The sequence below is a fragment of the Elephas maximus genome, chromosome 8 (assembly GCF_024166365.1).
Source record: "Elephas maximus indicus isolate mEleMax1 chromosome 8, mEleMax1 primary haplotype, whole genome shotgun sequence".
Taxonomy (NCBI): domain Eukaryota; kingdom Metazoa; phylum Chordata; class Mammalia; order Proboscidea; family Elephantidae; genus Elephas; species Elephas maximus.
Window position 1 is genome coordinate 2,802,675 of NC_064826.1, and position 24,813 is coordinate 2,827,487.

Genomic DNA, 24,813 nt, shown 5'->3' on the forward strand with positions numbered 1-24,813 from the left:
ACCTCCCTTTTAAAGGATACGTGTGATACTTGGATAAGACAGGATAATCTCCCTAGCTTGAGATGATTCATTTAATTACATCTGCAAAGATTTTGCCATATAAAGTAACATTTACCTGTTCCAGGGACAAGGACCTGATACCTCTGTGGCCATTATTCAGCATACTACAATGCTGCTTTTCTATTTATATAGAAAAAAATATTTGTTTTAGAGAAATAACAGATACATGGATGCACTTGATTTCAGTCTTCAGAGAAGCTGAACTCAGATAAATAGATAGAAAGACGGAGATCGTATAATACATGCAACATATAGGGAAACAGAGTGACAGAACAAATGGATGAACTGAGATGAGAGAAACTTCTTGTTAGTAGTTCATGGACATACCCTTACATTTGAAGACTCACAGATTGACCTACCTGATACTAGAAAATTACAGTTCTACCAGTTTGAAACTTCAGGAGTCTCTGAAGATGAATACTAGCTCTGGACTTCCCCAAGTAAAACAGAATGTGGTTCATTTTTGAGATTGCTGGAACTGAAACAGCGTTATCTTCGGGGGCGGGGGGGAACTGAAACTAAGAAGAACCTGAATTTTACAAGAGGATACGTTAAACTCTTGTAAGAAAGCTATCAAAGGGAAGTTTAGCCCAAGCCAATGCAGCTGTTTTAATTGACCTGACACTGGTGATTTGCGTGTTCTTTTTTTACTTATGTTTCTGAATTTGTGCAGCTTTCCACACACAGGCTCCCATTCTCAGAGTGCAGAGGAAAGAATTCTGTATTCTCTCCCTGACCTCGGTTTTCTCACATCTAAAATAGAGTTTAGAACTCAGGATTGCTAGAAAAAAAATCAGTCTTAAAGAGACCTCACTCAGCACCTGGAATTTGGCTAGATCCTTTGGAACCTTCACACTACAATTTCTTTATCTATGTTGCCAACTTATCACGGACTCGGCCAGTACCTATTGGTATCAATGTTAACACAATTTTCCGATGCTCAACGATTTCCCCTGGAGGGGCTGATACCCCAGCAAAGTCTGACTTCCTATTTTGCCTGAGGTGTTTTCTTCCCTGTCTTGTGATTGCCGATGCTTTGCGTGATGGAAAAGCCCATGACAACAACTTCCCATTCGCTTTCAGAGACGAGAGCGCCTCGTATTTTAGCCACACCTGAGTCAGGACGATTTGCCTTCTGGCAGCCTGCTCCTTCCCTTTCCAGAGGGTCCTTCTTGAGCAACCTCATCAACAGCATTGCCTTTAAAGTTATTATCTTTAAAGAAAACTACTTCAAAAATCAGATACATGTCCAGATGTCATAAGCAGAATGAAAAAAAGGACAAACTTGGCAGTAAAAACTACTCAAATCAATTAGAAAACAAATAAGAGACAATCCAACAGAAACGTGGGCAGAATTTTTGAAAAACACCTCAAAAAAGAGGATATCCAGATGACCAAAAAGCATTTTTAGAAATCAGGGAAACATAACACTAAAACTAGCATGAAATATAAAGAAACACCCACCAGCGTGCCTAAAATTTGAAAAAAGACAATACTAAATTTTTGTAAATTTGTGGGGCAACAGAAACTCTACTATACAGTGCTTGTGAGAGTCTAAGTTGATACATCCGCTGAGGAAACATTTGTTTTAGTCTTGACAAATCTGAACATACTGACTGCTAGCTTAGCATCATCCCCTCCTGGGTCTATAGCCACGGGAGCCTTGATGGCACAGTGGTTAAATGCTTGGTTCTTAACCTAAAGGTTGATAGTTTGAACCTACCAGCTGCTCTGTGGGAGAAAGATATGGCAGTTTGCTTTTATAAAGATTAAAAAAATACAGCCTTAGAAACCCTTTGGGACAACTCTACTCTGTCCTATAGGGTCGACAGGAGTTGAAATCAACTTGATGGCAAAGGGTTTGGGTTTTGCTTGTTTATTCAGGTCTATATGCATCAGAGACCTTTATAGCAATTCTACCAGAATAGCCCAAATCTGCAGATAACTCAAATGCCCATCAACTTGACAAATGATGTAGGAATATTTATACAATAGAATAACACCAATGAAAGTAAGCAAATGAACATCTCAAATAACAACTTGAGTGATTCTCACAAACATTATTTTGGCCAAAAGACACAGGACACAAAATAATGCATATTTTATGACTCCATCTGTATGATATTTAAAAACAAGGAAAAACTAATCTATAGTGATAAAAAGCAGGTGTTTTTGGTCTGTTTTGCCTTGTTTTTACATTGAGAAGTAGTAGGACCATAAATGCTTCCGGGGCAAGGATGCTTCTTTCATCAACATGTGCCGGCTGTGTGAGTTTCCACCGTTGGGATTAAGGAGTGGGGAGAATAGGGGTCGCCAGCTCCACCTCTGGGTCCCCTTTCTGCTTTCTCTGGCTCTGTGCCTTTGAGCAAATTTTGCTTTTACTGTTTTTGTCATATTTACTACTATTGGATCGACCGTCCAGCTTTCTCTCTCAATGTTCACGTTTCCTCTTCGCTGTGGTAGTACTAATGTTAGGTGTAGTTTCTGACACATGCTAAATCTTGGTTTCCATGAACAGCAGTAAGTATTTTCACTTATTAAAAGGTCAATATGCTCCTGATAAGAGCCCTGGTGGTGCAGTGGTTAAGAGCTCGGCTGCTAACCTAAAGGTTGGCAGTTCTAATCCACCAGCTGCTCCTTGGAAACCCTACGGGGCAGTTCTACTTTGTCCTATAGGGTCGCCATGAGTTGGAATTGACTCAATGGCCACAGGTTTGTTGATGTTTCTGATAAAAACTGTTGTGCTGAGAAAAATATCACAGTTTACTTTGGCCTTCCTATACTGATGCCGACAGCAAGAAAGTGTGAATACAGGGACCTGCTTCCATAGATACCCAGGCCACACTATAACAAGGATCCAAATTTATCCACCTCAACCCCTGGTTTCTCCTTTTCAAATATTCCATAAGACTTCAGGCAACATGGTAAGCTTTGTGGTTTAAATCTATTGAACAAAAATGAAGTTGCATTTCCTTGCATATGTGTGATACACATTTCATACACGCAGTGATACAACTATACATTTCATCTATGATAAAATAAGAAGGTAGGGCACTGGCAGAGGTAGCCAGTGATGCTAAACGATGGAAAACAAGCGTTATGTCTGAGGTGCGGACAACACGCTGCGCGCGAGCACGGGCACTCACAGTAGGGGCAGCCGTAGACCTCGGCACGCAGTCCGATGCGGCCCTCGGCGTTCCAGTCCAGGGGCACCAGGCGCACGTAGCGTGCGGTCACCGGGTGCTGCAGGTCGTGCCGGACCACACCGTCCGAGTTGATGTTCCCGGGGAAGGCCTGGGAGAAGAAAGGGCACTGACATTAGGAAAAAAATATACTTCAGACACAAGCACGTTCTCTATGTGCTAAAGTAAACTCAGATCTTCCCATCTGTTGCACAGTTGTATACTCTTCGCACCCCAGGAAATTGGAACAAAGCTTCCACATGCCCTTAATTTGAAAGCAAGTCCAGTTTTAAATGAGAAGTCAGCCGAAGTTTCCATGGCCCCTTCAGATGCAAAATACACCCACAGGTTAAGAGAAGGAAACCCTTTACAGCACCCACTGACATTCAGTGCACATTTAAATCATGAGCCCCAATATTCTGGATTTTGTTTCTCTCTTTCTGAAAATATTCACCCAGATTACCTTCTCCTGTCACCTGTAGGAATCAGAGGCAACCTTTCACCATCAGTTAGTGAAAATGGCAGTTGAGCACCTAGAAACAGTTTTTAATTCTTCTAGATTCCAGATTACTGGGGTCCACAAATTGGGGTGACCCACTCAAGCCATGTGCCCTTAGATGTCCCTTTGAGTCTTGATCCTTAAAGAAACTGGTTTTCTAAAAATTGCCTTTGGGTCAAACAATGGTCTAGGTAAACCAGTAAGACTGTTTTGCCTTGGGAATTGTGCTCTTCTGAGGAACTCAGTCAGTTTTGGGAAATAGACTCCAAGGGTCAGAGTGGGAGCTGTGTTTCAGGGTAAATCGGTATTACTTTAATTGTTCTTCCAGACAATGATGTATGAAATTCTTCCTGACTACAAATTGTTTATCAGTTCTGTTCTGACCCTTTTCCAAGGCGATGCCCCTAAGATGGGGTATATACATCTGTAGAGGTTCTCTCACCCAAGGGACATTTTCGACTTCCTAGTTGAAATGTACATAGATCAAGAGGCAGTTATTTGAACAGAACAAGGGGATACTGCGTGGTTTAAAGTCAGGAAAGATGTGTGTCAGGCTTGTATCCTTTCACCACACCTATTCAATCTGTATGCTGAAAAAATAATCCGAGAGGCTGAACTCTATAGAAAGAACATGGCATCAGGATTGGGGGAAGACTCATTAACAACCTGCGTTATGCAGATGACACAACCTTGCTTGCTGAAAGCAAAGAGGACTTGAAGCACTTACTAATGAAGATCAAAGATCACACCCTTCAGTGTGGATTATACCTCAACATAAAGAAAACAAAAATCCTCACTACTGGACCAATAAGCAACATCATGATAAACGGAGAGAAGATTGAAGTTGTCAAGGATTTCATTTTACTTGGATCCACAATCAACAGCCATGGTAACAGCAGTCAAGAAATCAAAAGATGCATTGCTTTGGGGAAATCTGCAGCAAAGAACCTCTTTAAAGTGTTGAAGAACAAAGATGTCACCCTGAAGACTAAGGTGTGCCTGACCCAAGCCATGGTATTTTCAATAGCATCATCTAAGCATGTGAAAGCTGGACAATGAATAAGGAAGACTGAAGAAGAATTGATACCTTTGAATTGTGGTGCTGGCAAAGAATATTGAATATACCGTGGACTGCCAAAAGAACAAACAAATCTGTCTTGGAAGAAGTACAACCAGAATGCTCCTTAGAGGCAAGGATGGCAAGACTATGTCTCACATACTTTGGACATGTTCTCAGGAGGGATCAGCCCCTGGAGAAGGACATCATGCTTGGCAGAGTACAGGGTCAGCGGAAAAAAGGAAGACCCTCAGTGAGGTGGATTGACACAGTGGCTACAACAATGAGCTCAAGCATAACAATGATTGTAAGGATGGCGCAGGACCGGGCAGTGTTTCGTTCTGTTGTGCATAGGGTCGCTATGAGTTGGAACTGACTTGATGGTACCTAACAACGGTCCAAGGAACAGAGGAAGTTAGGGAAATCCAGGTGGGTTCCATCAGTCTTTCAGATATTCATCCAAATATCCCTTGAAGTCCCTTCTTCCTTGGAAATGTCAATTTTGCTAAGAAGATGAACGACATAAGTGGCTAGGCGTCGGTTTGCCTGCAATGTAGGGACTGAAGACTCAGGACGTTGGTTACACATACATACATCTAAAGAAACAGGGTGGCTAGTCATTCCATCTAAAAGCCAGGTTACTTGTTATCCTAAACTTCTGCCCTCCAGGCTCAGGATGTGGGGCATGTTCTCTGGGCTTGGCAGAAACGTCCTCAGTTCCCACAATTTGTTGTCAACCTCCACAGCACACAAACTTCATTTTTGATGTTTGATATTTGTATTTATTGTGGAATTATCAATTTTTGATAGATAATTTTTATCATAACACATTTTGAACTCCCATTTGATGTCCAGGCTATTCATTAGATGTTATATATATTTTTTTCTCTTCATTTTTATATCCTCCAATTTTGACATCATAATATTGTTTCTTACATCTTTTCCCAAAACATGCTCCTATGGTAGTCACGAGCATCAAGATTTCTCTGATTTTTTTTGGTGTGTGTGTGTAAACCTTTTCTTGAGTTTTAATAATAATGGCCTCAGACAGTATTTGTCCTTTTGTGACTGACTTCTGTCACTCAGCATAATGCCCTCCAGGTTCATCCATGTTGTGAGATGCCTCCTGTACTCATCTTTGTCCTCTGATGGTTTAATATGACTGATGAAAAGATGTGCATGACCCTGGTCACTAAACGTGAAAAAGGCTCCTCAGCCACAGGACAGGCCATTTAGTAGCAATGACTAAACTGTCATGGGCCTTAAAAAGGAACATTTTTCACCAAATGTGACTTCTTTTCACATTCACTAGCAGCTTTTCACAGAGGAAAGAGAGTGAAAACAAGATTAAAAAAAAAAAAGATATAAGCTAAGATACATAGCTACTTTTTACAAAACTTCTAGGATTTGGAGCTCTTCATAAAAAAAACTGAAATGAATTAGAATCTTTCTGAGATTGGATGATAACCTTTAACACTGGAACTTAGACACCCTGTACAGTAGCCTGTGCTTTGTGGGTACAGGGAAACGCCTTCTTCATGGGAAGGCTGAGAGATCCACTCACAGCAGCTTGTGGGACACACTTTGCTGCAGTGAAATACCCTTTGCTGGCTGTGGTTTGTGTAGAAGATCAGAAGGACGGGGTTTTGTTTGTTTTTCTTTTATTAACACAAAGCTTTATGTTCACTAAAGTTAAGATCAACATAATAAAATGTTAAACTTAAGCCTTTGGTGCAACTTGTAGAGTGAACCGTCCTATAAATGGTGCAAATACACAGCAGAGTTTGAGCTCTTTTCTACAATTTTTTCAACATTATGTGAGTCATTCATATGTGAATGTTAGAATAATCTAAAAATACTATTATGTGAGTCATTCATATGTGAATTTTAGAATAATCTAAAAATACTCGGCTGTTAGTAACTGAAAATCCACCCTCCCGCCACCCCCCCCCCCCACTACCATGTGCACAAAATTTTTCTTGTAGGTCAAACAACATTTTGGATGGTCTCAGATGGGGGCGGCAAATGTTTTCTGTAGAGGGCCAGATAGTAATGCTTTAGACTTTGTAGATTACATCATTCTGACCCGTATCCTTCTTCTTTTTCCTTTATTTATTTTTTATAATTTTTATTGTGCTTTAAGTGAAAGTTTACAAATCAAGTCAGTCTCTCACACAAAAACTTATATACACCTTGCTACACACTCCCAATTACTCTCCCCCTAATGAGACAGCCCGCTCTCTCCCTCCACTTTCTCTTTTTGTGTCCATTTCGCCAGCTTCTAAACCCATGCACCCTCTCATCTTCCCTCCAGGCAGGAGATGCCAACATAGTCTCAAGTGTCCACCTGATCCAAGAAGCTCAATCCTCACCAGCATCCCTCTCCAACCCATTGTCCACTCCAATCCATGTCTGAAGAGTTGGCTTCAGGAATGGCTCCTGTCCTGGGCCAACAGAAGGTCTGGGGGCCATGACCACCGGGGTCCTTCTAGTCTCAGTCAGACCATTAAGTCTGGTCTTTTTATGTGAATTTGGGATCTGCATCCCACTGCTCTCCTGCTTCCTCAGGGGTTCACTGCTATGTTCCCTGTCAGGGCAGTCATCAGCTGTAGCCGGGCACCATCTAGTTCTTCAGGTCTCAGGATGATGTAGTCACTGGTTCATGTGGCCCTTTCTGTCTCTTGGGCTTGTAATCACCTTGTGTCCTTGGTGTTCTTCACTCTCCTTTGATCCAGGTGGGTTGAGACCAATTGATGCATCTTAGATGGCCGCTTGCTAGCATTTAAGACCCCAGATGCCACTCACCAAAGTGGGATGCGGAATGTTTTCTTAAAAGATTTTATTATGCCAATTGACTTAGATGTCCCCTGAAACCATGGTCCCCAGGCCCCTGCCTCTGCTACACTGGCCTTTGAAATATTCAGTTTATTCAGGAAACTTCTTTGCTTTTGGTTTAGTCCAGTTGTGCTGACCTCCCCTGTATAGTGTGTTGTCCTTCCCATCACCTAAAGTAGTTCTTATCTACTATCTAGTGAATACCCTTCTCCCACCCTCCCCTCTCTTGTAACCACAGAAGAATGTTTTCTTTCCAGTTTAAACTATTTCTCAAGTTCTTGTAATAGTGGTCTTATACATTATTTGTCCTTTGGCAACTGACTAATTTCACTCAGCATAATGCCTTCCAGGTTCCTCCATGTTATGAAATGTTTCACAGATTCCTCACTGTTCTTTATTGATGCATAGTATTCCATTGTGTGAATATACCATAATTTATTTATCCATTCATCTTTTGATGGGCACCTTGGTTGCTTGCATCTTTTTGCTATTGTAAACAGTGCTGCAATAAACATGGGTGTGCATATATCTGTTCGTGTAAAGGCTCTGATTTCTCTAGGATATAGTCCAAGGAGTGGGATTGCTGGATCGTATGGTAGTTCTATTTCTAGCTTTCTAAGGAAGCGCCAAATCGATTTCCAAAGTGGTTGTACCATTCGACATTCCCACCAGCAGTGTATAAGTGTTCCAATCTCTCCACAGCCTCTCCAACATTTATTCTTTTGTGTTTTTTTGATTAATGCCAGCCTTGTTGGAGTGAGATGAAATCTCATTGTAGTTTTGATCTGCATTTCTCTAACAGCTAATGATCGTGAGCATTTCCTCATGTATCTATTAGCTACCTGAATGTCGTCTTTAGTGAAGTGTCTATTCATATCTTTTTGCCCAATTTTTAATTGGGTTATTTGTATTTTTGCAGTTGAGTTTTTGCAGTATCCTGTAGATTTTAGAGATCAGGCACTGATCAGAAATGTCATAGCTAAAAGGTTTTTCCCAGTCTGTAGGTAGTCTTTTTACTCTTTTGGTGAAGTCTTTGGATGAGCACAGGTGTTTGATTTTTAGGAGCTCCCAGTTATCTAGTTTTTCTTCTGCATTCTTTACAATGTTTTGTATACTGTTTATGCCGTGTATCAGGGCTCCTAAAGTTGTCCCTATTTTTTCTTCCATGATGTTTATCGTTTTAGATTTTATATTTAGGTCTTTGATTCATTTTGAGTTTGTTTTTGTGCCTGGAATGAGGTATGGGTTTTGTTTAACTTCTTTGTAGATGGATATCCAGTTATGTCAGCACTATTTGTTAAACAGACTGTCTTTTCCCCATTTAACTGTTTTGGGGCCTTTGTCAAATATCAACTGCTCACATGTGGATGGATTTATGTCTGGATCCTCAATTCTGTTCCATTGGTCTATGTATCTCTTGTTGTACCAGTACCAGGCTGTTTTGAGTGCTGTGGCAGTATAATAGGTTCTAAAATCAGGTAAAGTAAGGCCTCTCACTTTGTTCTTTTTTCAGTAATGCCTTATTTATCCGGGGCCTCTTTCCCTTCCATATGAAGTTGGTGATTTGTTTCTCCATCTCATTAAAGAATGTTGTTGGGATTTGGATCGGAATTGCATTAAATGTATAGATCACTTTTGGTAGAATAGACATTTTTATAATGTTAAGTCTTCCTATCCATGAGGAAGGTATGTTTTTCCACTTATGAAAGTCTCTTTTGGTTTCTTGTAGATGTGTACTGTAGTTTTCTTTGTATAAATCTTTCACATCTCTGGTAAGATTTATTCCCAAGTATTTTATCCTCTTGGGGGCTACTGTAAATGGCATTGATTTGGTGATTTCCTCTTCGATGTTCTTTTTGTTGGTGTAGAGGAATCCAACTGATCTTTGTATGTTTATCTTGTATCCTGATACTCTGCTGAACTCTTCTATTAGTTTCAGTAGTTTTCTTGAGGATTCCTTAGGGTTTTCTGTGTATAAGATCATGTCATCTGCAAATAGAGATACTTTTACTTCTTCCTTGCCAATCTGGATGCCCTTTATTTCTTTATCTAGCCCAATTGCTCTGGCTAGGACCTCCAACACCATGTTAAATAAAAGCAGTGATAAAGGGCATCCTTGTCTGGTTCCTGATCTCAGTGGGAATGCTTTCAGGGTCTCTCCATTTAGGGTGATGTTGGCTGTTGGCTTTGTATAAATGCCCTTTATTATGTTGAGGAATTTTCCTTCTATTCCTATTTTGCTGAGAGTTTCTATCATGAGTGGGTGTTGAACTTTGTCAAATTCCTTTTCTGCATCAATTGATAAAATCATGTGATTCTTATGTTTTGTTTTATTTATGTGGTGGATTACATTAATTGTTTTTCTAACGTTGAACCATCCCTGCATACCTGGTATGAATCCCACTTGGTCATGGTGAATTATTTTTTTGATATGTTGAATTCTATTGGCTAGAATTTTGTTGAGGATTTTGGCATCTATGTTCATGAGGGATATAGGTCTATAATTTTCTTTTTCTTGTGGTGTCTTTACCTGGTTTTGGTATCAGGGATATGGTAGCTTCATAGAATGAGTTTGGTAGTATTCTGTCCTTTTCTATGCTCTGAAATACCTTTAGGAGTAGTGGTGTTAACTCTCCTCTGAAGGTTTGGTAGACCTCTGCAGTGAAGCCATCCGGACCAAGGCTTTTCTTTGTTGGGAATTTTTTTTATTATCTTTTCAATCTCTTTTGTTATGGGTCTATGTAGTTGTTCTACCTCTGTTTGTGTTAGTTTAGGTAGGTAGTGTGTTTCTAGGGATTCATCCATTTCTTCTAGGTTTTCAAATTTGAGTATAGTTTTTCACAGTAATCTGATATGATTCTTTTAATTTCAGTTGGGTCTGTTGTAATATCACTCATCTCATTTCTTATTTGGGTTATTTGTTTCCTCTCCTGTTTTTCTTTTGTCAGTTTGGCCAGTAGTTTATCAATTTTGTTGATTTTTTCCAAAAAAACAGCTTTTGGTCTTTTTGTCTCATTTATTTTTGTTTTCTATTTCATTTAGTTCAGCTCTAATTTTTATTATTTGTTTTCTTTTGGTGCCTGTGGGTTTCTTTTGTTGCTCTCTTTCTATTTGTTCAAGTTGTACGGACAATTCTTTGATTTTGGCCCTTTCTTCTTTTTGGATGTGTGCATTTATTGATATAAATTGGCCTCTGAGCACTGTTTTTGCTGTGTCCCAAAGGTTCTGATAGGAAGTGTTTTCATTCTCACTGGATTCTATGAATTTCTTTATTCCCCTTTTATTTTTTTTCTTAACAGTTAATATAGAAACCATTCTGAGCTCACAGGCTATGAAAGGGCAGGCATGGACCAGATTTGGCTAGAGGGCTGCAGTTTGGTAAAGCCTGGTCTCAGAGAACATCGTGCTCAAGCTAATACTTCAGCTTAGGGGATACAAATGTCTAACAACATTGGAAGACAATTCAGCCACTTGGCATTTAAAAACCAGTCAACTGTGTTAAAGTATCCTGTAAGCTCTGCGTTGTTACTTGCCATCTAGTCAGCTGCAACGCATAGTGACCCCACGTACAACAGAGGGAAATTCTGCCCAGTCCTGTGCCATCTTCACCATCATTGGTCAGCTCGGGTCCATTGTTGTAGCCACTATGTATGTTGAGCGTCTTCCAGCCTCGGGGGCTCATCTTTGAGCTCTGCACCCAACCGTGTTCTGTGAATCCACAGGGTTTTTGCTGGCTAATTTACGTGAGTAGCTCGCCAAGTCTTTCTTCCTAGTGTGTCTTAGTATGGAAGCCCTGCTGAAACTTGTCCACCATGGGTGACCCTGCTGGTGTGTTTGAAATACTGGTGGTCTAGCTTCCAGTATCACAGCAACGCAAAAGCCACCACAGTATTTATGACAAACTGAGAGGCGGGTGGTGGTAGAAAATCCCAGAGGCATATAATTTATCAAATTGGAGGAAAAAGTGCAGAGATTTTGGATTATGTGGGGATGCGTGAACTAACACCGCCCCTCAAAGTCACTAATATGGGTCTGAAGTGTACGTTACAAAGAGAATAAATATATATAGTCCTCACTAAAGCCTCACTTTGTAAGAGACTCCAAATAAGAGATAGCATGCTTCCACAGTGGATGAATGAGACTCCACATCTTAGCTCCAGGGTTTGGCGTCCGTTTGCAAAACATGCCGTAAACACTTTGCTGTTGTGTGAGTAAGCCTTCCAAAGAGCTTTCTGTGTTTCTGACGACAGTCGCCCACGTGGGAAGCAATGTGAGGGTAAAAACAACAACTTGTGTGCACTTCCCGAAATGAGAGCCCCGACTTCTCTGAACATAGCCTCACCACTGGAAGAGAAACATTGATTATCCCTAAGTTGATGTCATAAACCTCTGATCAGTATAAATGGTTTTTTCTTAAGGGAAATTTTACTTCTTGCCTGGATTTTAGATTTCATTTTCCCACGATAACAATTCACATGAGATGCAGGAACAGAGGTTTGAGGCCTGATGCGCGTTTCCAGATTTAGTGATGCCTGTGGCTAAGCCAGGAAGGAAGGACGCCCCGGGCCAAGCGCTGCGTCTGATCTACTCCACACTGACCTCCTCACCTGGCATCTCTTGCTGGCCTTCTTTACCTGGCTGTGTAAACCCACCCTGTGGGACTCAGGTTAGATAGGTGGGCCTTCCCTACCCAGACCCTCAACCCAGCCACTCTGTAAGGATGCTTTCATAGTGCCCAACACCTTCCTTCCCTCCACTCAGCTGTGCTCACTGAATTATGTTTTTGAACATCTGACTAATGGTGTTTCAGAAATGTATAAGTCAGATTTGAAGATTGGGGTCCTTCCTCTCCAGCCCACCACCGTATCTGAAGCCCAGGTACAGTGCTGGTCACACAGTAAGAGTTCAGTAATGGCCTGTTGACAGCCCAACTCAATGAATGAATGCAAGCATGCTTTCCACCTGCCTGCCCCTTACAGACTCTTGTTTCTGGATATGACAAGAACTTTTCCGGAAACATTAATGGTGAATAAACCATAATGTCCTAGAGGAAAAATGGAATATGCTGATGTGATTCAGGAAGATGTTAAGAGAATGAAAAGAGAGCTCCCAGAGGTACGTGCATGCCATTGGAAGTGTGCCAAGTGGCTCAAAATCACAACGATCTTGGGAGAAAAAAGTAAAGGTTATGCAAACGTCAGGGGAGAGATGCCAGGAATGATACGGGAGCTGCCCAGGAACCTCGCACGTTCTCACGGGTGATTATTCTGGACTGTCCTAAGAGCACATGCTTCATGGATTGCAAAGGTGTTGTGGGACAAAGGCCAAGAAACAGTCCATCAATGGACGAGAGCAGTACTCTTTCTGGACACTGTCCTCAACCCAAGTAAATATATCTTCTTTTCTCTTTCATTTCATCCAAGTTATGAAAAGCATTTAGAATTCTTTTACTTGAAGAAGGGAGGGACTCAGTAATTAATACAAGAATATGTTGTAAGAACAATAATTTGACTTAGAAACAACCACCACCTATTGCCTTTGATTTGATTCCAACTCATAGCAACCTTATAGGACAGAGAAGGACTGCCGCATAGGGTTCCCAAGGCTGTAAATCTTTATGGAAGTAGGCCGCCACATCTTTCTCCCATGGAGTGGCTGGAAGGTTTGAACTGATGACCTTTCGGTTAGCAGCCGAGTGCTTAACCACTGTGTCACCAGGGCTCCTTTTGACTTAGGAAACTGAGGTAAAAATTTGAAAGATCTAGTCCTTTATTCTGTGTATTCCTTTCTTCATTTCTCATGGGGACCCCATGACAATGGTGTTCCAGTTCGTCCTCAAGCTCCTCTGTGCTCAGTCTGTGATGGTGTCACTGCCTCCCATGTGTATTCCTCTGCAATCTCATCTCCTAATCTCCAGACTCTGCTTCCTTCTTGCTCCTTCCCTCCCTCCCTAAGTGGTTTAATATAACATGATTACTTCTTACTCTCATTGCAGCTCAGCATGGAAGGAAGGGGGGCAAAGGGGCTGTGCTTCGCAGAGTCTTACAGTGACTGTTATGGGTTGAATTGTGTCCTCCAAAAAGACATGTTGAAATCCTAACCCCTGGTACCCATGAAGGTGACCTTGCTTGGATATAAGGTCTTTGAAGATGTTATCAGTTAAGTTAGCATGAGGTCATACTGGAGTAGGGTTGGTCTTAACCCCATTTGAAGGATGCCTTATAAAAGGGAAGAACAGATGCAGAGACAGATACAGAAGAGGGGACAGATGATAACAGCCATGTGATGATGGAGGGCAGACCCAGATGCAAGCCAAGGAATGCAGGAAGCCACAAGAAGCTGGAAGAGAGGCAGAGAACAGATTCTTACTTAGGTCCTCAGAAGGAATCAACAAGGCCAACACCCTGATTTGGACTCCCAGCCTCCAGAACTGTGAGACAAAGAAATTCTGTTCTTTAAAGCCACTTGCTTTGTAATTTTTGTTATGGCAGCCCTAAGACATCAGACAGTGGTCCAACTCATGCCATCATGTTGTCCGGTCATCTTCATATCTGGCCCTCAGACCACCCCAGGAGAAGAGGCGTGGAGGAACATGAAAACAGTTACAGCACACAGAGACCTGCACACATGCCATCAGCCATGTGTCACCAGCCATAACCTTGTGCCAAAGGGACAAGGACAGTAAAACAGATTTGATAAATGCATAGCATTATCTCTGCCACGGAGAAGTTTGATGACCCTGCTGCATCTTTGAAATTCTGCAATTATATGTCATATAGTACTCATTACCCTGAGTGGAAAATTATATATGTTCATTCGTTGGTATCCCAACTAGACTGTAGACTGCGTAGGCAGCGATGTGGTGTTTTATTCTGATAATGTTGGAGGTATCATTTATATACAGTGAAGTGCACAGGTCTGAAGGGAATACATTGAATACTTTTGAAAAATGCATTCACCCATGTAATCCCCAGCCCCTATCAAGATATAGAACATTTTTACCACTCCAGAAATTTCCTTTGAAAAGCCTCTCAGTCAATTCTCTTCTCAGTCAGTACCACCACTTAACCAAAGCAACTACATTTCTGACTTCTATCACCACAGATTAACTGTGCTCTTTTTGAACTTTGCACAAATGGGATCAAACATCACTGGCTTCTTTCACTCAGAATAATATTGCTGAGACCCCCATACTGTTATGTGTATCAGAGTTTATTTTTATTGAGCAGTATTTCATTGTATGAACATGCCACAGTTTGTTATCCACTTTTCTGTTGGTGGACACCAGGAATGTTTCCAATTTCTTGGCTATGATGGTAAAATTGGTATGAACACACTTGTGTAAATACCAGTGCAGAATTTCTGGGTCATAGAGTAGATACATGTTTAAATTGTTAAGAAACTACTAGTTTTGCTAAGTGGTTGTCCCATCAGACATCTATATTAAGTTGCGCCAGAAAAATGTCTACTATATATTCTCAAATTCATTATATAATGCGTATCCATACTATCTTTAAGGAGCCCTGGTGACACAACAGTTAAACACTCAGGTTCTAGCCAAATTGTTGGCAGTTTGAACCCACCCAATGACTCCATGGGAGAAAGGCCTGGTGATCTGTTTCTATAATGATTACAGCTAAAAAACCCTAGGAGTGAGTTCTACTCTGTGACATGGGATTGCCATGAGTCAGAATGGACTCAATGGCATACAACAACACTATATTATCTTTACTCTCCAAATTCTCCTCAATTATTCTTCATCCTGCAAATCAAGTCATAGGAAAGGACACAAATAATTACATCAGTGCTATCAGTTTTTTTCAAGACTTGAAATAAATATGTAGGCAAAGCAAGAAAGACAATTATGATTACACAGCAAAACGCAAATGTTATCAACCTCGATGGTACTAAAGCTGGACAAAACTGACATGGGTTTGGAGGTGGAAATGAATGAGAGAGAAAGTGTGGAAGGCACAGCAGGTGAGCCACTTCCTCACCTGCAAAGTAAGGCATGAGAAGATATGATCAAAGTCGATAAAACAGTAAACTGATATGTACGTATACGGCCACAAACACAAAAAAAAGGTAATAGGAATTGAAAATATTTCGTATAACTCTCTAAAACAGGCTAGGTGTGAGGGGAAAATTTAGTTAGATAAATATTAATTGATCAGTTGAGAAGTCAGTAGCCAATAGGAATTTCTATGTCAATAAATGAAATAACTATTCTATAAGTGTGTGGGGAGAGGAAATCAGAGGATGGGGAGATAGCAGGAAGACAATTATTTTAAGTGAAATTCCTTCTGTCCTATTTGAATCTTTAAAAATGCCTGTACATATAAACCCTGTTGCCATAGAGCTGATTCCAACTCACAATGACCCTATAGGACAGAGTAGAACTGCCCCATGTGGTTTCCAAGGAGTGGTTGGTGGATTCAAAAACTGCTGCCAACATTTTGGTTAGCTGCCAAGCTCTTAACTACTCCTCCACCAGGGCTCTGTACGTACACTATTTTGATAAAAACATTAAAAACAAACAATGACAAACATTTTCTTGTAGGACCGTGTGTAAAAAATTTTGGCTTCTGGGTTTCTGATGGAAGACACAGATGGAGACAACATCAGTTGCCAGATTCATCTTGTCTGTAAAAATAAAACCAAATGAGTTGTTGGTAGAAGCCCTACATTCCTGGTATTGAGCCCAGAATGAAATCTCTCAAGTGAGTCCTTATGTAAAAGAAACTATGCTGCACAATGAACAAAGTCTTCAGAGCCATCTGTATAAAAACACAGCCACAAACCTCACACAGGGTTTTTCATTGTTTCCCACAATGTAGCCCTCTGGAAAAATGTCAAAGCCTAATTCAGTAAGCACACAACTTTACAATGCTAACCACAATTTCCCGTGCAGGTACTCGATTCTGCTGACTGGCCAAATGTAGAGATATTTGAGAGGATGGAGAGGGAGCAATGGCTTCCATAGCATTCAGGCTATTCTCCACAAATGCTGCTTTTTCGGAGTATTTGGAAAGTGTCGAGCGGAGCTGAATTTGAGAATACACTCGTTGGGAAGTGCCTGGACTATACCTCTTTCTTAATGTGGAGCCAAATGTCCTCATAAGCCTCAGATCAACAAAACTGTCAAGTGTTATTTAGGGTGAGGCTCAGCAAAGGCAAAGTAAATTAGCACCATTAATTGGTATCTTTTCAAAATCTGAAATTCTTGATTTGGCTAGCTTTATGCTATGAGATATTATTAACTCTGACACTAAATGCATTCTCTGCTTTGAATATTAAAAATGTTTTACTGTTTCTCAAATCAACATACTTATGTTTCCTACCATTTTTATATTCTATGAACAACCAGAATGCTCCTTAGAAGCAAGGATGGCGAGGCTGCATCTTACATACTTTGGACATGTTGTCAGGAGGGATCAGTCCCTGGAGAAGGACATCATGCTTGGCAAAGTACAGGGTCAGCGGAAAAGAGGAAGACCCTCAACGAGGTGGATTGACACAGTGGCTGCAATGACGAGCTCAAGCGTAACAATTGTAAGGAGGGTGCAGGACCTGGCAGTGTTTCGTTCTGTTCTGCAGAGGGTCGCTATGAGTTGGAACCAACTCGACAGCATCTAACAACAACATAAGATTATTTGAGATGCAGAGAACAAGCCGAGAAAACTGACTCTGAGACCACAGAAGTCATTTCTTCTTCAGTATATTTGGATTTCATCTTTTATGCGGTGGGGGGAACGCACACCTTCTGAAGTTATGTTCCTCCATTTTACTACTTGTTTTATCATCTACTCCCTTCACTGCAAAACTTCCAGATAAATGGGTCATTCTCTGCTTTTCCCTCCTCCTCCTTGCTCTCCTATGGTCCAGCAACTTGCTTATTGCTATATTTTCTTTTGAAATAGAAATCAGAATGATGCACTTTTTCTTGGTGGTTTGATCTTTCTTGAACGTTCCTCACAGTCAGTCATTGTCTCCTTGATGCTCTGTTATCAAGGATGTTTCCATTTGAACATTCTTATTTGGTTCTCGGATCACCTCTCTGTCACCTTCCTTGGATCTTTTTTGTTTTCTCTGGTTGACTAGAGGTCCTCCTTCCCTCTATACCCTTCACAGGTGACATCTTCTACTTCCTGGAATCCAGCCATGAGCTCTACCAGGATAGTCCACTGTCAGCCTGTTTCCTCTGCTGTCCAGGTTCACGTTCTGGACTCCCGGGAGCCTGAGAATGGGAACACTGACCCCTAAGACTGAGTTACTCAGCCCCCTTGCCCTTCAGCACCTGATGAGGCACCCCAATGAGCACACTGACAGGTGATGGCTACCCTCTGGCACCCTCCTTGTGGCCCCAGCTCTCCTGGTTTTGAGGGACTGTTTCTCCACTTTATCCACACATCCTAGGAGCAGGAATGGCTCCCACTGTTGCAATGCATGAGTGCCTCACCATCTCCTTGGCGCCCATAAATCTGGCCAAGCCTGCTAATAGTCCTTCATTAAATTCTTCTGAGCTACACCTTCTGAACGTGCCATTTCCTTCTTACTAAAACATTGACTGATACACGTGAGACCAAATCTCCTATTACATCATAACCTCTCAGTGATGCCATTTCCACATGTCCTCAGAGTATGTCCAGTTGGGGGGGATATTTCTGTCTAGAATTCTCCCAAGGATCCCTGGTGGTGCAAATAGTTAAGTACTCAGTTGTTAGCTAAAAGGTTGGTGGTTCAAGCCCACACAGCTGCTCTGTGGGAGAAAGACCTGGTGATCTGCTTCCGTAAAGATTAGAGCCTCGGAAACCCAAGGACAGTCGTACTCTGTCACATGGGGCTGCTGTGGCTAGAAATCAACTCTATGACACCTAATAACACCTAGATTGTCCCAATTTCCAATGTCCCATTTTTCCTAAAATCTTTGACTCTTCTTACTCTTCCTTCTCCTATGCTTTTCATTACCAAATCCTAGTTACAGGTGTTTTCAGTATTCATTTTCACCCCAGAGTTTAGACTCTTTTCATTATTTTATACCTGAGATACTGCCATGGTTTCTGAATTTTTTTTTCCTCTCTTTTTTTCAATCTAATTTCTCTACAATATAAAATATGATATCTATCACAGTAGAGCCCCAACTAGAACTCACAGATTTCAAAAAATCCCCTTCTTATAAGCAATACAATCCAAAATTTTTACCGGAACCTAAATATCTCCAGAGTCTGGTCCGAAGATACACTTTAAGTCTTTTTTCTTTTTCCCCCATTTTATTAATCTATGACTCTGAAGCATATATTAAAATATTTTTTCTTTTGTACTTTTCCTGAATTCATTCATCACATTTGGAATTCAACTGCTAACCAAAAGGTCAACAGTTTGAATCCAGCAACCGCTCCTTGGAGAGCCTGAGGGGCAGTTGTTCTACTCTCTCCTACAGGGCTGCTATGAGTCAGAATCCACTTGATGGCAAAGCGTATTTGGAATGTAAGTCTAATATTATAACTAAAAAAATAGTGTTCTCCTACTACAGCATGACAGAATGTATTGTTTACATATATATATATTTATTTTTACAGAATACTTTAAAATTCAGTTTTGTTTTATGCTATTAAAAACTATCTTGCTATGATCACACAGAACTTAATGTCACTTCCTTGATCCATCAGTTGTTTTCTGCTTTAAAGGGTTCTTCTATTCCACAGGATTTCATTTTACTTGGATCCACAAGCAATGCCCATGGAAGTAGCAGTCAAGAAATCGAATGATGGATTGCATTGGGCAAACTGCTGCAAAAGATCTCTTTAAAGTGTTAAAAAGCAAAGATGTCACCTTGAAGACTAAGGTGAACCTGACCCAAGCCATGGTGTTTTCAATAGCCTCATATGCATGCATAAGCTGGGTGATGAATAAGGAAGACTGAAGAAGAATTGATGCCATTGAATTATGAGGTTGGCAAAGAATATTGAATACATCATGGACTTACAAAAGAATATGTCTTGGAAGACGTACAGCCAGAATGTTCCTCTGAAGTGAGGATGGCAAGACTTCAACTCGTGTTCTTTGGACACGTTATTGGAAGGGACTACTCCCCGGAGAAGGGCATCATGCTTGGTAAAGTAGAGGGTCAGCGAGAAAGAGGGAGACCCTCAACGAGATGGATTGGCATAGCAGCTAAAACAACGGGCTCAAACATAGCAAGGATTGTGAGGATGGCACAGGACCAGGCAGTGTTTCATTCTATTGTGCATAGGGCGGCTATGAGTCAGAACCAACTTGAAGGCACCTGATAACGACAACACCTATTTGGCAAAGATTGCAGCCTAGAAAACACTAAGGGTTAGTCCTATTCTGTCATGTGGGGTTGCCGTGAGTTGAAACAATTGGAAGGCACCCAACAACAACAACTACAGTATAGCAGTACACTACAAAATTCACATGCCTTTATTTGTAAGACAGATATAAGTAAGTTTAGATGCATGCATTAAAATACACTAATCACTACTAATTGAGGCCAAAACATTTGAACATTTCTCTTTTTTTCCAGCTAATTCATTCTTTTTTGAACTAAAAGAATACAAAGCAAAAAACGTGCAGGCATAATGATTTCTTGTAACTACCAGGTATTTGGACTAGTCTGTTAGCACCTTTTTGTGAAAATAATTCAAATTAATTGTACTTTGATGATTTTTTTTTTAATTAGGCATAATCAAAACACACAAGAAGATTAATGAAATATTTAATTCAGGGTGCCAATCACCACGTACACCACCCAAACAGGTTTACCCTGCCTCATATATACTGTCTTAGATTTATTTTTCTCTTTTTAAATTTCATATTCAATAGATAATGACAATGTCTAAAGAAAATACCTACAACTTTAAGGAGAAATGTCAATCCAAACAGTCTGAGGTGGCCAACTGAATAGCATAATCTAAGCTAAGAGTACAGTAACCAGGTGAAGTACAGTGAGCAGGTAAAGTGCAGTGAGCAGGTGAAGGGCAGTGAGCAGGTGAAGTGCAGAGAGCAGGTGAAGCGCAGTGAGCAAGTGGAGCGCAGTGACCAGGTGGAGCGCAGTGACCAGTGAAGGACAGTGACCAGGTGGGGTACGGTGACCAGGTGAAGGACAGTGACAAGGTGGAGCACAGTGACCAGGTAAAGCACAGTGACCAGGTGGAGCACAGTGACCAGGTGGAATACAGTGACCAGGTGAAGGACAGTGACCAGGTAGAGTACAGTGACCAGGTGAAGGACAGTGACCAGGTGATGAATTTAGCAGTTTTATTTCTGATGAGGAGAAAAAGAAACAGGAGACAAGTTAGATACCTAAAGACAAATTTTTATTTGCTCTATGGCCAAAGACTCAGAACTTAAAGATCTAGGCCTGACATAATGCATATTTCCAGAGAAACCTATTTATTTAGCAGTTACCTAGCAATATGTTGTTTAAGAAGCAAGAGAAAAAGGTGTCCTTTGTAGAAATCAGATGGACAGTGCAGACGGGCTGACCAACATTGATGCTGAGCAAAGCTGTCTCTTAACTTGGCCAAATGATCCTAAAAGATCAAAGGTATCCCTATTTTGCTATGTATGTCTAAGAAATGCTCCATTTATCCTAGGTTTACTTTGTGTGTTTTCTTTTCTATCTCCAAATGTTCTCACTAAATTCTAGCCATTCCCTGAAGAGCCTACCATTTCACTTCCATATTCTAAAACTTCTGTCCTTTCTTTCGTAGCTACTACCATCATGGGAAATGAGTATACAGAAATACCTTCTATTATCCCTTTACTTTTGAATAACTACATGTAGAAACTGCTCTTTAGAAGAGACATTATTGTTAAGAAATTGGAATAAGAATATATTAATAAAATCACCATAATAATGGGACATTATGTGTATATCTTCCAGTTATTGGTATATCAAACAGGCAAAAATTTAGTAAGTATATAAAGAGTGGGGTAAATTATAAGGCTGATGGCATAGAGTTTAAAGAACCCTGAACCAAATGTTTTTCCAAGCATAGATGTAAAACATATGAAAATCACATACATTAGGCATTGTAGACGTTGTCTAACAATTGGGATTATAAAGACCACATTCTTAGAACACAGTCCACTTAAGTTACATTGACTAAAAGGTAATCAAAATGAAACAGAAATATAGGTTCTAAAATTTAAAAACACTACCCTAATTCTGCCACTAACCAGCTGTGTAAACTTGGACAGACACAACCAACAGACGCACACAGATGCACACACTATTGTGATCAAATAGGAAATCATAACGTAGTTCAAAATCACTGAGGACAACTAGTCATGCAGAGTGTTACATCTCAAAACTCATGGCCAACAGCTAAAGCAGTATTAGAGGGCAAGTTATAGACTTTCATATTTAGAGGAAAAAGGAAAAAGAGCAAAATTTAATGACCTAAGCATGTAACTTCAGAAATTAGCAAAAAAGGAAGATAAAAGTAGAAATTAATAAAAATAGAAAACAAATATGTGATATGATGATCAGAGAGCCAAAAGTCGGTTACTTAAAAATGAATAAAATTTAAAATTCTCTTTTGGGACTAGTCACCCAAAAAAGAGAGAGAAAGAAAAAGATATCAATATTATAAATGAAAGGAAGTTATAGGTAGAGAATAAAATAAATATAGGAATGCTATGAACAAGCCTTAGGCTAAAAAAATTAAATTGAAAGTGAAATGGTCAAAATACCATAAGAATAGAATCTAACAGAGATGACTCAAGAAGGAATAGATTTTTACATTTGAAATCAGGATGCATCTTATTATTATTGAATCTTAGAAATTAATTGGTTGCATTTTTCCCCCCATTTCTTTTTGTTAAAGAAAATAGCACTGTACCTTCTAGTAAATGATGTTTTAGGTATGATAAAATGTATAAATTCATCAGATTAACAAATTAAAGGAGAAAAGGTATATGCTGGGTTCCATAAATGAAAAAAGAGGATTCATATAAAACTCAAATTCTATTAATACAAACAAATTCTCATCACATTAGGGATAGAAAGGCACTCCCTGAACATGATAAAGAATAAGTACGAAAAGTCTAACACCAAAATTTAACATTCCGGTATTAGAAGATCCTTTTTAAAATCAGGAATAAGATAAGTATGTTTACTATCACGATGTAATTTCCACATTGTACTAGTGGTCTCTCTGAGAACCTGAGATGAGAATAAGAAATTAAATCTGTGAGATTGCAATGAAAAAATCAAAACCATTATTATTCACAAATAAGATGATTATTTATTACAAACACAAATAACCTGTGGACAATTACCAGAATATATATGGTAATACATCAAGTGTTCTGGACATAAATTCAGTATGCAAAAGTATCGACTTCAGCTCTATCCGTCAGTACAACACCTGCTGTTAAATAATGTATAACATTTACAGATAGAAGCACCAACATAAATAAGGCATCTACGAGCGAATCTAAGGAAACATGACCAACACGTTTACTGAAAAAGTTCTGAATTTCCCTTGAAAGACATTAAAGCAGACACAAACACATGAATGGCAAGAAAGCAATGTAAACATACAAATTGATCCTCAATTTCAAAAAGATATTATTTCTTCCCAAATTAACCTTTAAATTCTAATCCTAATAGGGAATTTTTTGGGCCTGACAAGCCGATTCCAACGTATGATTGGTACAACAAAGGTCCAAGAATAGACCAGAAACTAGACATCCTTATACAAAAAATGAACATCTACATACAAAGCAAACCAAAAAAACCCAACATATAACTCAAACAATCTCCAGAAATAACTTGAAATGAATCTTAGACCTAAATAAACATCTGAAGCTAGTAACCTTCTAGAAGAAAGCATAAGGGAAAATCTTTGTTACCTGGGGTTTGGCAAAGATGTCTTAGGCAAGACACAAAAAGCAGAATGGATCATAACCAAAAAGACTGATAAACCAGATTTAATAAAATTAAAAAAGAAAAAAAAAAAACTTCCACTTATTGAAAGACACCTACTTAGAAAACAAAAAGACAAACCACAAAGTGGGACAAAATGTTTGAAAAACATATCTGATAAAAGGCTGGTATTCAGAACAGGTAAGAGCTCTCACAACTCAACAATGAACGAATCACCAACTCAATTAAAAAAAAAAAATGGTCCAAAGATTTGAACGGACACTTGAGCAGAGAACGTGTGTGCACAGCAAGTGAGCACAGAAGAAAGACGCTCTGCATTGAGTCATTAACTTAGAATTGCAATAACAACTACTATATAACTATCAGAATTGCTAAAATTAAGCAAACAAACAAAAAACAACAGGAGCAAGGGCTGGCAAGAACGTGATACATGGAACTCCTGCGCTTTGCTATTGGGAATACAAAATGTTATAGCCACTTTGAAATACAGTTTGACAGTTCTTAAACCATGACTCCCAGCAATCTCACTACCCAAGATAAGGGAAAACATGTCTCCGCATAAATTCCCGGTTGTGAATTTTTATAGTAGCTTTATTCATAATCACCCAGAATCATAAACATGCCTGATGGTCCTCTACTGATAAACGCATAAACAAACTGCAGTACCACCACCAGACACTGCCCCAATGTCCTTCTTCCTCAGCCCAAAACCAAAACAGAAAAAAAAAGAAACATTGTTGTCAGGCTCTGATCCTAGAGGACAGAGTAGAGTCACCTCATAGGGTTTCCAAGGCTGTAATCTTTATAGGGGAGCACTGGTGACACAGCGATTAAGAGCTCGGCTACTAATCAAAAAGTTGGCAGTTCGAATCCACTAGCTGCTCCTAGGAAACCCTGTGGGGCGGTTCTACTCTGTTCTACAGGGTCTCTGCGAGTCGGAAGCGACTTGATGGCAACGAGTTTGGGTTTATTTTAATCTTTACGGGAGCAGAAGGCCACATCTTTCTCCCATGGAGCAGCTGGCTGGTTCAAACTGCTGACCTTTTGCTTCACAGCTGAGTGCTTTAACCACTGTACCACGAGGCCTCCCTCCTCCCCAGCCCACAAAAGGACAAGTTCTAACTGGGCTCCTTGCTCCCCTCCTCATCCAGCCCATCCAGCCCCTCTCCAATAGGGAAGGTTTCCAGGTGCCCTTATGTTCTTACTCTTTCCTCGGAAACCCTCTCTGCCTCACCACGTTAAATGAAACAAACAAGTTTCC

At 40.1% G+C, this 24,813-nt stretch overlaps 1 protein-coding gene across 1 annotated transcript in view; it reads right to left on the minus strand.

The window, feature by feature from the left end:
• Nucleotides 1-24,813, minus strand: part of CNTNAP2 (contactin associated protein 2) — a 2,020,907-nt gene that overhangs the window by 1,216,757 nt on the left and 779,337 nt on the right. Inside the window, exon 5 of the mRNA XM_049894552.1 lies at nucleotides 3,207-3,354. Coding sequence (XP_049750509.1) covers nucleotides 3,207-3,354 — 148 coding nt within the window. The remainder of the gene's footprint in view (nucleotides 1-3,206; nucleotides 3,355-24,813) is intronic.